The sequence below is a fragment of the Homarus americanus genome, unplaced genomic scaffold (genome assembly GCF_018991925.1).
Source record: "Homarus americanus isolate GMGI-L3 unplaced genomic scaffold, GMGI_Hamer_2.0 scaffold37032, whole genome shotgun sequence".
Lineage (NCBI taxonomy): Eukaryota > Metazoa > Arthropoda > Malacostraca > Decapoda > Nephropidae > Homarus > Homarus americanus.
In genome coordinates, this window is record NW_024731852.1 from 8,171,821 (window position 1) to 8,187,931 (window position 16,111).

Consider the following 16,111-nt stretch of genomic DNA (forward strand, 5'->3'; position numbering starts at 1 on the left):
CTTCGTCTGGCCAGCGTGTCTCACAATGGTTGTCAAGCATCAGTAATTACACAGGTTTTTTATGTTTACCCCAAGTCTCTAGGGAAGGGTGTTTGGAATATGGCCCATGGGAGATAATTTGGAGTATGACCATGGGAGACAAGTACTTGGGTCAAGGAGAGGATAGAGGGAAGTTGGGTAAGTTAGGTTAGCGTTAGGGTGTTTCATCATCAGGTGTGAAATAAGCTGGGGTGTCTGATCTTCATGTAAATCATTTGGAAATATTTATAGAACGAAATATCTACTCTTTAATATATATATATAAAGAACATAAGAACATAAGGAGTCTGCAATAGGCTGGTTGGCCTGTGCATTGCAGCCCCTGTCGAGAGTTACTACCACTCTCTATCATCCATGAATCTATCCAGCCTCCTTTTGAAACTTTCCAGCGTTCCAGCACTTACTACAAAGTTGCTAAGCTTGTTCCACTCGTCCACCACCCTATTTGTAAACCAGTTCCTTCCTATCTCCCTCCCTATATATATATATATATATATATATATATATATATATATATATATATATATATATATATATATATATATATATATATATATATATATATATATATATGTGTGTGTGTGTGTGTGTGTGTGTGTTATTATTTATATCTTATGGGTGGATAATATTCATCTTGAGACAACCTGCCAGTGGCGTGTTAAAGTACAAGGTCTTAGTTACAATAGTTAACAAGGCAGAAGGACGGGGAGGCTCGGGGCTAATGTATATTCTTGAGGAGATACGAACCTAAGTATACTTTTTTTAGTTTCTTTTCAATTCTAATCAAATATTTTCGTGTTTTTTTATTCCTGTGTTACGTAATTTGTTATTTCTATTTTGTTATTATTTACCTTCTTTGATATTGAGATAAATATTAAAACCCGATAATAGTAAGTAATAGTAGGATTAAACTGTTGGCGTTTAACTCTGTTGCAAAACAAAATGGGACTGGAGGAAAATATAGAAACTTTGATTAAATTATCAAGTTATTAAAATGTCTAATTTGTTAGTCTGGTGTTAAGATGTGATTATTTCCACACCTTGAGTTTACTTCCTGCTAATGATATCTGGCTACGTGGGAGATTAGATTTTGCTGTGGTTTAAAGTATCATCATCATCATCATCATCACCATCATCATCATCACCATCATCATCATCATCATCATCATCATCATCATCATCATCATCACCACCATCATCGTCATCACCATCATCATCATCATCATCATCATCATCATCATCATCATCATCATCATCACCATCATCATCACTCATCATCTTCATCATCATCATCATCATCACCACCATCATCACCATCATCATCATCACCGTCATCATCACCATCATCATCATCATCACCATCATCATCATCATCATCATCACCATCATCATCATCATCATCATCATCATCATCACCATCATCATCATCATCACCACCATCAATCATCATCATCATCACCATCATCATCATCATCACCATCATCATCATCATCATCATCATCACCACCACCATCATCATCATCATCATCATCATCATCATCCATCATCATCACCATCATCACCATCATCATCATCATCATCACCACCATCATCATCATCACCATCATCACCATCATCACCATCACCATCATCATCATCACCATCACCATCATCACCATCATCATCATCATCATCATCATCAGCTAATTTACACCTCACTCAGTAAAACACAACAACAATAAAATCTCCTCTGGCAGTAAACGTGTTCTGTCTTTTTTACATCTTGGCGCTGAGAATTGCCCAGTGAGCGAGCCTCCAGTTCTCACCTCAATAAATAAACACACATAAGGTTAGATATATTATTCAGCATCCTGTAGGAGTTTAAAGGAAGGATTATGATAATGGTAGGAGTTGAGTAATTAGTTCTGTGGCGTATAAATGCAAGTACAGCTACGGACAAGATTCACTGGGTGTTTTAGCAATATCTGGCATCTACTTGGTGTGTGTGTGTGTGTGTGTGTGTGTGTGTGTGTTTGTTTGTTTGTTTTATGTCTAATGCTGTTTTATTTTGTCTGAACCACACGTTGTAATATTAATTTCTCATACATCTAATATCCCATAGCTTTTTATCTAACTTAACTCTAATCTACCCTAACTTAATCTAACCTGCCAAGTGTCCAGGGAATTATATTCACAACTGTACCTGTATATCTCTCCTAGCCAAAGTTTTAATCAAAGGTTACCTGTTGTTGTAAGTTTTTTTGCATATATTAAAAGACAGGTGGAGTGTATAGTCCTTGGCTCAGCGCCCAGGTAAAGGTATGATGGCATCTTTCGTGAAGCTGTAGGAACTATGACGTCAATGGATCTATGACGTCAATGGATCTATGACGTCAATGGATCTATGATGTCAATGGATCTATGACGTCAATGGATCTATGACGTCAATGGATCTATGACGTCAATGGATCTATGACGTCAATGGATCTATGACGTCAATGGATCTATGACGTCAATGGATCTATGACGTCAATGGATCTATGACGTCAATGGATCTATGACGTCAATGGATCTATGACGTCAATGGAACTATGACGTCAATGGATCTATGACGTCAATGGATCTATGACGTCAATACAAATTACATTATTAAAAAAAATAGTAATTTAATTCCATCTTCACTAAGACATAAAAAAAGGGTATTGGGATTCATGGACAGTGGTTGATTTAGTAGGTAAGGTAATGCAAGGTTAAAGATGAGGGGGCTTACCTGGGATTACCTGTCGTTTCCTGATGACCTTGGACAGAGTAGTTCGTGTGTGTGTGTGACGGGGAGGTAGGTGTTGCTGAGGGATTACCTGTCGTTTCCAGATGACCTTGGACAGATTAGTTCGTGTGTGTGTGTGTAGGTGTTGCTGAGTCGCCTTTTGTGGTGTAATAATCTTCATCTTATTTGCATATCAACTCGCCATTTTAGGGTTGTTACGGGGAGGTGTTAGCCTCTTCTCTCTGGCTCCTCCTCCTCCTCTTATTACCCTTCCTTCTCCTCCCTATGCTGGCTCCTCCTCCTCCTTTACACAACCCTCGCGTGACTCCGTCAATTTTCAATGAATAAATTAAGGGGAACGCAAAGTGTTGGTACGTACTCTCTCTCTCTCTCTCTCTCTCTCTCTCTCTCTCTCTCTCTCTCTCTCTCTCGGGTTGAATGCCACTCTTAAGTAGTAAGATTAACCTAACCAAGGTTACTGTAATACGGGGTTAAGACCAGCTCCTACCAGACCACAACAGCCCCATGACGTCAGGGAAGTCCCCAGAATGCGTCATCTGGGTGGCTACCTCTGATGTCAGGGCGGTACTCATGACATAGTCGTGTTCGTGGATACTGGCATAACATCGTCTGGGGGTGAGAAAGATGACTCATTAAGAAACTACGAGTAAACTGAATAAATTTAAAGGAAAATGAAAGAACGTTGATAATACATAGTGAAGATGATAAAGAAGAATATAGATAAATGAAGGAAAAATGTAAACAAGTAAGATGATGAGATAAGACGTAACTAAAGGGATTTGTAATGTAAATAAGGATAAATGAGAATAACCAGAGAAGACGAGATAAATAGAAATGAAAGAATAAAAGAAAGATAAGGTTATCTTGTTTGAGGTGAAGGATAGTTGGTGTATTATTAAAGACATTATACACACACACTCCTTCCCTCGCCCTTGCCTGTTGGATGTTCAGACGAGACGGGGCTCATTCCCGTTATAAAGTCATAATTGGTACTTATTAGAGCCTCTCTCTCTCTCTCTCTCTCTCTCTCTCTCTCTCTCTCTCTCTCTCACACACACACACACAAAGTACTTTCCGCAGGTAAGGTAAGCAATTACCTGGCTGGTGTATGTTACTCAGTCTAGCTAATGATGTCATCTAACGTCACAGGTAGAAAAACACCTTTGTACTGACGTCATATCTTTTCTTAACCAGCTAGATGATTAAACACACTAATCTAACCTAACCTAACCTAACCATACCTCCCTAATTAGCTTTAAGGTGTTTAATCATCAGGTAAAAAATAAACATGGGTGACTAATCTTCATGTGATCCCCCCCACCTCCACCCTCCCCTCCCCGCAAAGAGGGAGAAAAAAAATAACTCCTCGCTGTATCATATTTCAGGACAGCTGTGTATTCTGGACTATTATTATCTGCACATTGTGAGCGGGTACAGACAGAGAGGCACAGACAGATATAAACAGAGTGACAGATATAGAACAGTGTCGTGTCTTCAACCTATAAATATCACATAGTTGATATATTGTACCACTATAGTACATCACGCTATATAAAGTAGATATATGACACGTATTATTATATGAGACTAAGTTACGCACGTGATACATGACCAGAACCAGTTATTTCCTGGTAGACAATCAGTAAACATTATATATCTTCATGTATCATACTTGAAGGTGATTCTGATGGGTCAAGGGGTTGTTATTGTACTCGGGTCTATAGTACTCAAAGGAATTATTACTGTACTCGAGGTTAAGTAAGTATTTGTACTCAAGAGTATCAAGTTCTTTACAAGTCAGTGTACCAAAGATGCGATAGTCAAAGTTAGGGTACGTAATCATTCCCAATTCAACCATAGGATTAAGGTCAAGCCGGGTCAAGAGGAGGGGGGGATGATAGAATGGGGGTCCAAGCTTAGAGACGGGGGTATAGGATAGGACCCAAGCTTAGAGAGGGGGTATAGGATAGAACCCAAGCTTAGAGGGGTATAGGATAGAACCTAGAGACAATAGGATAGAACCCAAGCTTAGAGACGGGGGTATTGGATAGGACCCAAGCTTAGAGACGGGGGTATAGGATAGGACCCAAGCTTCGAGAGGGGTTATAGGATAAGACCCAAGCTTAGAGATGGGGGAATATGATAGGACCCAAGCTTAGAGACGGGGGTATAGGATAGGACCCAAGCTTAGAGAGGGGAGCCATAGCATACCAGTACAACAGTGTATTATTGCATCAGAATTTCAAGTTAATAAATTAAAACTATTTTTTGCGGTCAAATTATTCACATCGACCACTGACCGTCACATGGGAGAAATAATTATATATTTTTTTCAGGGTTTCTGCTATAATTTTAGGTATGTTATTGACTCTGGTGTGAAAATATGTGATGTATGGTGTCTAATATAATGTTCTGATTTGCGGTGTTATTGATGAGGTAAATGTGGTGATTGCCTGATTTATGTTCATTCCTTCACCATCGATCTTGCTTCTGGCGATGAGGTCACCTGTAGAATTTACTGCAGGATGTCAACACGAAGTAGAGGCAGCGAGCCATTGGTTACAACACCGCCCGGGGTACATTCTTAATCTATCCCTTATTGTGAACTAGTCTTAATGGGCCCCAGTTTATAAAGACTGGGGCCCATTTGACCAACATCAGTACCACCACACCTAAATCCAACCACATGAGGTACTATAGACAGGTGTTGGCTGAGGGACTGTCCTTGATGTTAAAATATCTTAGGATTATTTGCCACTATATAAGAGTTACCCCCAAGGTCTTCAAGGTTCATACGATGGTTCTTTTTCTTGTTGAGGTTGATGTCAGAATACGTCTATTGTTCCTCGTCTATTGTTCCTCGTCTCTCGTTCCTCGTCTCTCGTTCCTCGTCTCTCGTTCCTCGTCTCTCGTGCCTCGTCTCTCGTTCCTCGTCTCTCGTACCTCGTCTCTCGTTCCTCGTCTTTCGTTCCTCGTCTCTCGTACCTCGTCTTTCGTCTCTCTGGCATCATAAACTGTGGTAACATACAGAAGCTGAATATAACAAGACAAGATACGTTCACTCATCCTAATTTATGCGGAAAAGTATTACGGAAATGTCTTTGAGAATCTTTATTGTCAGCAGTGGATTTAGGTGGGGTTGTACTTGGCCTGCTCTACCTCCCCCCCCTCTCCCCCCCTCGACACTTCCCCCCCTTTTTTAACGACTCCTAGTTCTCCTGCCACAAATAAATATATGCTGCTTGTTATCTTGACTTGAACGAGGAAACATAGGGACGGTGTTAAAGTTTCACCATGACATAAAAACAGATAAAAACAAATGAGAATCAGGTTTTTTTGTGGTGTTACCTTGTGTGTATCCAATATTCTTTAGTGATAATTTAATGTTTTTATCTGGTTATATTCACCAGGTGTCTTTATATGAAACCTCCACCTCCCAACAGACTCAGCCACGACGATAACAATAATAATAAACTCGTCCTTGTTCAGCCATCGGGTAAAATAGTTTGCTGTACATTCCGATGGTTGGGATAAGCCTTGAGCGGAATTGCATCCTGTCAAAGGGGGGTGGAACCGTGGGATGACTTACTAGCTATTGGCTGCTAGGAACTAAGAGAACTAGTAAATGTCCTGCTATATTGTACAAGAACTAGTAAATGCCCTGCTATATTGTACCATAGAAGTAAAAAGGCTTGTATATATGGAAGAATTTATACGTATATATAAAGCTAATTAACCTGTAGATTCCCCCTGGTGGTGTGTAGGGGAACTGAGACTCGTTTTGAGGAATAATATCTCGTCTGGTGTGTGTGTGTGTGTGTGTCCGCTCCCTGTTGCTACACTGACCTCTCTCTCTCTCTCATCTTCACTACAGGAGGAACTACCACTAGGATGTGTACACTCAGACCTAGTCGAGTCTGCTGGCGGCATCTGCTGACGACGGTCTTCCTCTACCTGCTCACTCCTGCTACTGCTGGTGAGTCTTCTGCTGCAGGTGACTTAATGAGGTCCCTTTATTTACCGAGGGTGAGGTGGACAGGTGTGGTGGACAGGTAAGGTGGACAGGTGAGGTGGGTCGATATTACAAGACGTCACTACTGCTGTAACCTGTAATTCACCATCGACCTGGAGGAGTAGTGGTGATGGGCTGAGAGTGACTGAACAGAACCGGGGTATGTAAGTGGAGGGGCATGACACAATTACCAGACTCCCACACACACCTCTCTCTCTCTCTCTCTCTCTCTCTCTCTCTCTCTCTCTCTCTCTCTCTCTCTCTCTCTCTCATATCTACATACGACTCTTGTTTTTGTAGTTTTGTTTGAGTGTTATGTTATGTTAGACTGTTATTGAGATTACCTCAATTACCTTGAACTAATTACTTACAAATGCCTTAGAAATTACCTGGTTATCTTTCATACTAATTAATTATCCTGGAAACTGACAAGAAGTAAATTACCTAGGAAGCTACTGTATGTGTCCCTGATGACCTTGTCGTTAATTATTCTGCAGCTCACCTGTCCTAAATGCCGTGCTGCGCTAATATGTCTTGCATGACAGGTGAAAGGTATAATGTTCTTTGATTGCGGGGGGCGGACACTGCATACTCAATGACACAATGCATCCAGGTATCACAAACATACTACACCATTATACGTACATGTATCATAGAACATTATACATATATGTGTTGCAGAAAAGGATACATATTAAGTAGAATAACATAGATATATTTAGGTCTTACAGTGGTTTTACAGTGTTTCAACTGTACCTGGTGTAATTAAGTATCGGTCATTAATTCTGTACTCTGTCAATACCAACCAGTTCATTATGCCTTTTTTCGCCTCACTTCCCCTTGTCTCTCCTCGTCTCACCTCGCCTCACAGTAGTTTTCGTCATCTTCCTTATCCTTCTCCGCCCCAGGCCCGAGTGTGTGTGTGTGTGTGTGTGTGTGTGTGTGTGTGTGTGTGTCATGAACGGGTGAGAGAAAGTTGAGTATTAAGGTAAACCAGAGTTGTTGTGCATTAAATACCTACTCAGTCAAACACACACACACAGAGGTGGGCGACCTTGAGGTACCATTGACCACTAAACACACGGGACAGACACACCAACACATAGTAAACCACCGGGAAATTACCTACCTAAAAAAATATTGTTGTTTTTGCTGGAACTACAAGGACAGGTACAAAACACAAGGTATGGTGGGTGGTGGTGGGGGGGGGGACGAGGGTGACATTCCATCCCGTCAGACACTTCCTTGTGCCCACATCCCTAGTTCCTGTGTACAAGGAACTAGGAGGACAGGACAAAATGTTAATGGTCCTCTCACTTCCTTGTATGAATGTTAATGGTCCTCTCACTTCCTTGTATCGTTCTTAGTTCCTGTACTTCTAGAGGTACAGTGTTATGTTAAGAGGTGTCATTATACATGTTGCCTTGAGTCTGTTTGTCTGTGTCTATATTAGTTTGTTAGTATGTGTATGTGTATTAGTATGTCAGTGTGTTAACTTGTCATGTGTGAGGTTATTAGTATATTGCTGTAATAAGATGGTCGCTGTACTAAGATGGTCTCTGGATAAAGGTATAGGAGGGGAGGGGGTGAGGAGGAAGCAGAACCCCCCCCCCAGGCGCCAACATTTGCACAATGACAAACGCCATTATAGAGGCGACTGAACTCACACACACACACACACACACACACACACACACACACTTTTCATTTGACACGTGTACACTGGTGACCACAGAGAGTCCTTGTGTAAGATCCTATTGTGTTAAGGTTTCCTCACAATTGCCAGCCATTGCCTGCCACCCGTCCCCTGCCACCCACCTGTTTCTCTGCCACCCATTCCTTTACCACCCATCCCCTGTCACCTGTTCCTTTGCCATCTGTTCCTTTACCACCCGTTCCTCTGCCACCCATCCCCTGCCACCCATTCCCTCCCACCCATCTGAACATCTAATCACACGCATCATTTGTGGCCATGAATCGAGAAGTTCTATTGTTTATTGTTTAGAGGAATTTATTTAAAACAAACTAGATTATCAACTTTTTTCAAATATAAATTAACGTGTGGGTTTGTGGTAACACACACACACACACACACACACACACACACACACACACACGCACACGGCTAGAATAGGCGTATTAAGAGGAATATATGAGAGTTTAATGTGTCTGTGTTGATAAATATAGAGATTGTTTTTGTAACGTTATTTTCTGATCAAAGCACCGCGTTTATTTCGGCTGTGGATGGTGTGACGTCAGTCGTTCTTTTGTGCTCTGATCCGTTGTTGACATTTATTACCTCTGCTCTTTTGTTTTTACTTTAGGAAGCACAATAGAATCAAGACGCGAGATACATGTTAAAAAAAATTGTCTATGGGGAAAAGTGTGTTTACTGGGACACACTGGGCGAGTCTAGGGTGAAAAATATGGACGGCAGGGACTAACACTTAGTACTTATAATATCTGATTTCCGTGCCTTATATTGACCAGCTCTGACGTTATATTTAAGGTAGGTGGACTATCGTGTGGGAATTATAAAGAAATAAACTTCAACTCGGTGTGTAAGCGATCGTTTTGGAGAGAATAAACATGGTCGCTTGGGATTAGTAAACAAAACAGAATCCCGCCCAGCGTTCATATTCTCAGAAATTCATACGATAAATATTTATTGTAAAAAAAAATATAACAAAAATAATTAAGCATCGAAATAATTTATTTAAAAAGAACGTCCGAAATATTATCCCGTCAAAATTATACATAGATTCTCATAAGATAAGAATACAATTATTTAACCATATGAGGACGATGTTTTAACCCAATAGTGGACAATATAGTTTAATCCTCTCTCCTCTTCAGATGCTTTAAAAAAAATACACAGCCCTAAGGATATTGACATACTTCCTTGGCGAGACGTGGAGACAGGGGGCTGCTTCGTCATGGTGTGTGTGTGTATGCATCGTCTTGAAGGGGTGTGGGATATAGGGGGTAACTGGGAGGGTATTCTCTCTCTTTCTCTCTCTCTCTCTCTCTCTCTCTCTCTCTTTCTCTCTCTCTCTCTCTCTCTCTCTCTCTCTCTCTCTCTCTTTCTCTCTCTCTTTCGTGGATGCCCCGAGGATTAGGTCGTTGTGGTTTATAAGTTATTGTGAAGGTACCATGACTGGGGAGAAATATGTGTTGTGTAGTGATGGTGGTGATGGTCATGATATTAGTAATGATGATGATGATGATAACGATGATGATGATAATGAGAATGATGATAGTGATGAAATAACCTCATTATATCCAATCAATTTTCAAAACACAAACATTCTGCGTCGTTCTCCTGTATACATCATGAAGTATATAACTCTCTACAGACATACACACACGACCCACTGTAGCCATGTCAACAAAGAATTAATGTAGGTGAATGACTGATGTTGTGGTTAGGTTAGGATGGTTGACAGTGTGTTGATGTCGTGACTAGCCAAATTTTAGTTCTGTGTCTAAAATATCCAATATATTCTTATACCATTTTATCTAATATGTCTTAGTATAATCTTTCTGATATATTTCTTAATTATGAATCTTGGCGCATTTTTCACCAATTTGTTTGAAGATTTTCGTTACTGCGCAGGTTCTAAAAAAATGCGCAGTTCTTAAGGTAGGAGATCAGGGGCGGAAGAGATGTACTTTACGCCTGGTGACGCCAAAACGTTACGTTGTGTACTGGAGTGTTACGGAGACAATGTGTGTGTGTGTGTGTGTGTGTTAGACGAGTGTATTGTTAAATGATCCGCTCGTAAGATCTGGTTGTATTGTAGGTGGATAATGACGCCGGCACCCACTACCTGTGTTGCTGTATAAGGGACACCCACTACCTGTGTTGCTGTATAAGGGACACCCACTACCTGTGTTGTTGTATAAGGGACACCCACTACCTGTGTTGTTGTATAAGGGACACCCACTACCTGTGTTGTTGTATAAGGGACACCCACTACCTGTGTTGCTGTATAAAGGACACCCACTACCTGTATTATTATTGATAGAGATTAATATTATTATTTCTATTATTATTATGAAACCCTAAAACTAAAACAAGAAGACATTTGACACCACAACTCTTAAACCAAGTAAAAAAAACAAGTTTTATTAAGATTGTGAGTTTAGCGAGTTAAGCTAATTATAGGGACGCGTCTTGCAAGTGGCTACGTCATATGACAGACTTATCAGAGTTATATAACTGACATGACATGGGCTATATAACACATGTCAGGGGCTACAGTATGTAGCACATGACATGGGCTATATAACACATGACAGGGGCTATGTAACATATGACAGGGGCTATATATAACTCTGGGGGACAGATGTTATATGGGCCTACATAACACACTATGCCAGGGAGCTACATAACACACACTATGCCAGGGGGCTACATAACACACACTATGCCAGGGGGCTAAATAACACACACTATGCCAGGGGCTACATAACACACACTATACCAGGGGGCTACATAACACACACATGCCAGGGGGCTACATAACACACACATGCCAGGGGGCTACATAACACACACATGCCAGGGGGCTACATAACAGGGGGCTACATAACACACTATGCTACATAACACACACTATACCAGGGGCTACATAACACACATACCAGGGGCTACACATTTTATGCCAGGGGCTACACCAACACACACTATAGCAGGGGCTACATAACACACTATGCCTACATAACACACACACTATGGGGCTACATAACACACACTATGCCAGGGGCCACACACCAACACACACACATGCCAGGGGCTACACACACACATATACAGGGGGCTACATAACACGTACATGCCAGGCACACATAACACACACATGTCAGGGACCAACACACACTATGCCAGGAGGCTACATAACACACACCATCTGAGAGCCACACAACACACTATACCAGGGCTACATAACACACACCTGCCAGACTACATAACACACACTGGAGCCTTATAACACACTATGCCAGGGGGCTACATAACACACTATGCCAGGGGGCTACATAACACACACTATGCCAGGGGGCTACATAACACACACTATGCCAGGAGGCTACATAACACACACATGATAGAGCCTCACAATACCGACGTATCCGCCTAAAAAAACTAATTATACAAAGCATTTATCTCCAACACACTGCCAAATTGAGAGCTCTTGAACACATACACACTCTACAGACTGATGATAATATCACAGTATCACACAGACCATCTACACTGATGAATCTCTTAACACCGCCTGTGGGAGGGCTGGAAGTGCTATTGTTGTGACTCAACCTGACGGTAATATTGAGAAAGGAGTTAGAATTAACAACTGGGCATCCACTCTACAAACTAAATTAGTTGCCATAATCACAACAATAAAATTAATTGAAACCACTCTCACTGACAGTCTCATCATCACTGACTCTCTATCCTCACTACTTGCCCTTGGTACCCTCGACTCAGGTTGTCACGCTCTTGTCTCTGAAGCCAGACACAAATATGCGTGCCTTGTTGACCGTGGTGTCAACTGTTGTGGATCCCCTCTCACATAGGCCTCATAAAACATGACAGAGTTGATGCCCTCGCCAAACTCACGTCTAACAAAGACACCGTTGAATACATTTTGGGTGTGTCAAAAAGAACCCTTAAAACTAAAGTTAGGAAAGAACTTATTGATGAGTTTGACACAAGTTGACTAGTGCAAACAGGCACTAGTCGATCCATCGTTTACCATGATGAGATGTATCAAGTGAAGCATGTTTTTGGAGCAAGTAACAAGATCACTAGATTACAATATGTTGTAACCGCTAGATTAAGGTTAGGATATAAGTACCTTTGGCAGTATGTTCCTCAAGCAGATGTAAACAAAACTAAATGTAAAGTAAGTGGCCAGACATATAGCCACACACTTGAACACTACGTCCTCGACTGTGTGAAAATAGAACCTTTTAGGGACAGGTCCAAGCACACTGTGTGTGAAATGGCACAACACTTCATCTCTAATGGCAAGATAGCCGACATATTAAGATTGTATCCACTTTTTTGCACTTAGCAACCATATCAGTTCTCATGTACAGAACCAAATACGCATTGTGCTTGAATACTTCTCACGTAAATGTGAATAACAAAGTGTGAGGCCAGACATACTGCCTCACACGCCTGTACTCACGCAGTTGTGAATAAGTTACCCTTTATGTATAGAACTAAACAAATAATGTAATTGAAATACTGTGTAACATGCAGTGCCATAATATCCTGACAACGAAGGTTAATTATTATGACCCGTTGTAAACCCTACTCTGTAATCCTTTTGCGCTACCGCTCACAGGATGAGTGTGGGGTGCACAATAAAGTAGCCGCTGTAAGCGGCTAAATCAAATCAAAATCAATTACACAACACACTTGACCAGGGGGCTACATAACACACACATGACAAAGCCTTACATAGCACACTATAGGCCAGGGGGGCTACATAACACACACTATACCAGGGGGCTACATAACACACACATGACAGAGCCTTACACAACATACTAGGCCAGGGGGGGCTACATAACACACACTATACCAGGGGGCTACATAACACACACATGACAGAGCCTTACACAACATACTAGGCCAGGGGACTATATAATGCTATGCCAGGGGGGCTATATAAGACAGACATAATAGAGCCTTACACAACATACTAGGCCAGGGGGGCTACATAACACACTATGCCAGGCGGCTACATAACACACACACATGCCAGGCGGGCTATATAACACACACACATGCCAGGCGGGCTACATAACACACACACATGCCAGGCGGGCTATATAACACACACACATGCCAGGCGGGCTATATAAGACGGACATGATAGAGCCTTACACAACACACGGAGGCAGGAACACGTGGTCAGTATATGTAAGAGCGAGAGAGAGACCCTTGTTACTTTGTCGTGTGTCTTGTGACCATGGAGGTAGGAGGAGGGGGTAGGGGGATGAGGAAGAAGGTTGGGTGAGGGAGAGTAGGGAGGGGTTGAGTGGGGGGAGAGAGTGGGAGGGAAGGTTGGGTGAGGGGAGAGAGGGGTTGGTGGGGAGAGTAGGAGGGAAGGTTGGGTGAGGAGGAGAGGTAGGGGAGGAAGGTTGGGTGAGGGAGAGAGTAGGGAGGAAGGTTGGGTGAGGGGAGAGAGAAGGGATTACAGGGAGAGTGGAGGAAAGGTGGGGGAGGAGGAGAGTTGGGTGAGGAAAGGTTGGGTGAGGGGGAGATGGGAGGGAAGGGAAGGTTAGTGAGGAAGTAGGGAGGAAGGTGGTGAGGGAGGAGGAAGGTTGGGTGAGGGGGAGGGAGGAGGTTGGGTGAGGGAGAGTAGGGAGGGAAAGGAGAGTTGGTGGGAGAAGGTTGGTGAAGAGGGGAAGGTTGGGTGAGGGGGAGAGTAGGGAGGGGAAGGTTGGGTGAGGGGAGAGTAGGGAGGGGAAGGTTGGGTGGAGGGGAGGAAGATGACAGTCAGTGATATAAGAAGGGCGTAAGACACAGCTGTTGAGGGGCGAGGGGGTAGGAAGAAGAAGAGAGGAGAGAGAGAGAGAAGAAGAAAATGAGAGAGATAATTATTATTTGTTATTCTTAAGTTTATTCTATTATCTGCTTCTTTCTCATCTTTCATTCTACTAATAATATATAAGAATCCAGAGTAAAAACACTCACTTCTTTCATTCTCCTTCATTCCTTTGCTTCTTTCACTCTCCCTCACACGTAGAAACCATAGTTATTGAAGCTCAGTAACACCATCATAACATCTAGGTAAACAAACACGTAACATCATCATAGAAAATGGAAACATCACTCGTCCGCGATATGACATAAACTGACGTAAGATTCTCCCGTCTCTGTGTTTGTTGCTCTATGACAAACATCTGCTGGTTTCAATCCTTGGCCTACATAACAGGTATAAGGTGATGTAAGGGTGATTTTAGAAATGGTGTGTGTTACATGTGGAAGGGGAAAAAAGGTTTGGTTTAGTTGCGTTTCCCCTTTTATGGTATCTCCGTTTTCTATTGTTGATTTTTTTTGTCCGTTTTCTGTGGTTGAGTTTTTATTTTTATTTATTTATTGTTATTTTTACGATTTTCCAGTTACCAAATCTCAGTAAATCAAGACCAGTTATTACACATGATTACCAGTTACCAGTTACCAATAAGTTGTATACCTTTCCAGTAACATGTTTCAACCCGTTGCCAAATACACCTTGGTATGAACACCTGTCGAATATTAATGAGCTGATTTAATTAATAATTACACCTGTTCTAGCTACATTTATGCTTTTGTCAGGCTTTTAGTTTCGTTTTTATTTATAGACACACACCAAGACATGACACTTACTAAACAAACAGACAGACAGACAACCAGATTCAGATGGACGAATCAGACACAGAAAGACAGAAAGACCGGTATGGTATAATAACGCGTGAGAGGGGGCAGTAAAAGAAGGGTGTTGTCTCATTAAGTTAACAAGAGCCAATGACAGCCTAGATTGTGCCTATTGTTAGTGTCACGAGTGTCTTTCTTCCCTCCTTCCTTCCCTCTGTCTCTCCTTCCTTCCTTCCTTCTTTCCTCCTTCTATCCTTCCTTTATTTTGTCTCTCCTTCCTTCCTTCCTTTCTTCCCTGTCTTTACTTCCTTCCCTCTTTCTCTCCTTCCATCCCCATTTCTATCCTTCCTTCCTTCCTTCCCTGTCTTTCCTTCCTTCTTTTTGTCTCTCCTTCCTTCCTTCTTTCCTCTTTCTATCCTTCCTTTATTTTGTCTCCCCTTCCTTCTTTCCTTCCTTCCCTGTCTTTCCTTCCTTCCCTCTTTCTCTCCTTCCTTCCCCATTTCTATCCTTCCTTCACTTCATCCATCCCTTCCTTCCTCCTCTGGTCCCTTCATTTCCTCTGATGTTTTGGGAGAAGAGAAGGAAGGAAGGAAGGAGAGACAGAGAGAAGGAAGGAGGAGGAGGAAGGGAGGGAGGTGTAGTTAAAACTAGTATACTTACATGACTCGTAACTTTCGTCACCATCTGTTCGTGTATGGGGTGTCCTCCACGTCACGCTCTGTTTATTGCGTGTGGCGTAGGAACTCAAGTTGTCCATTCACAACTTATTCGTGTCGTCTCGTACAGATGGCTGGAGGGCTTGCCTCATTGTGCGTGCGTGTATGTGTGTGTGAGTGAGTGAGTGACAATTACCTTCAAACCTATAACAACTAAATTACACTTATCACTGCCCAATGCCCCGTATGGTGTAACAATGGTT

General features: G+C 41.9%; 1 protein-coding gene across 1 annotated transcript in view; it reads left to right on the forward strand.

Annotated features, from left to right (window-relative positions):
- The window catches only part of LOC121868016 (laccase-1-like), a 46,149-nt gene that overhangs the window by 8,852 nt on the left and 21,186 nt on the right, over positions 1-16,111 (forward strand). The window contains exon 2 of the mRNA XM_042368254.1: positions 6,681-6,782. Within this exon, the coding sequence (XP_042224188.1) occupies positions 6,698-6,782 (85 nt within the window). The 5' untranslated portion in view covers positions 6,681-6,697. The remainder of the gene's footprint in view (positions 1-6,680; positions 6,783-16,111) is intronic.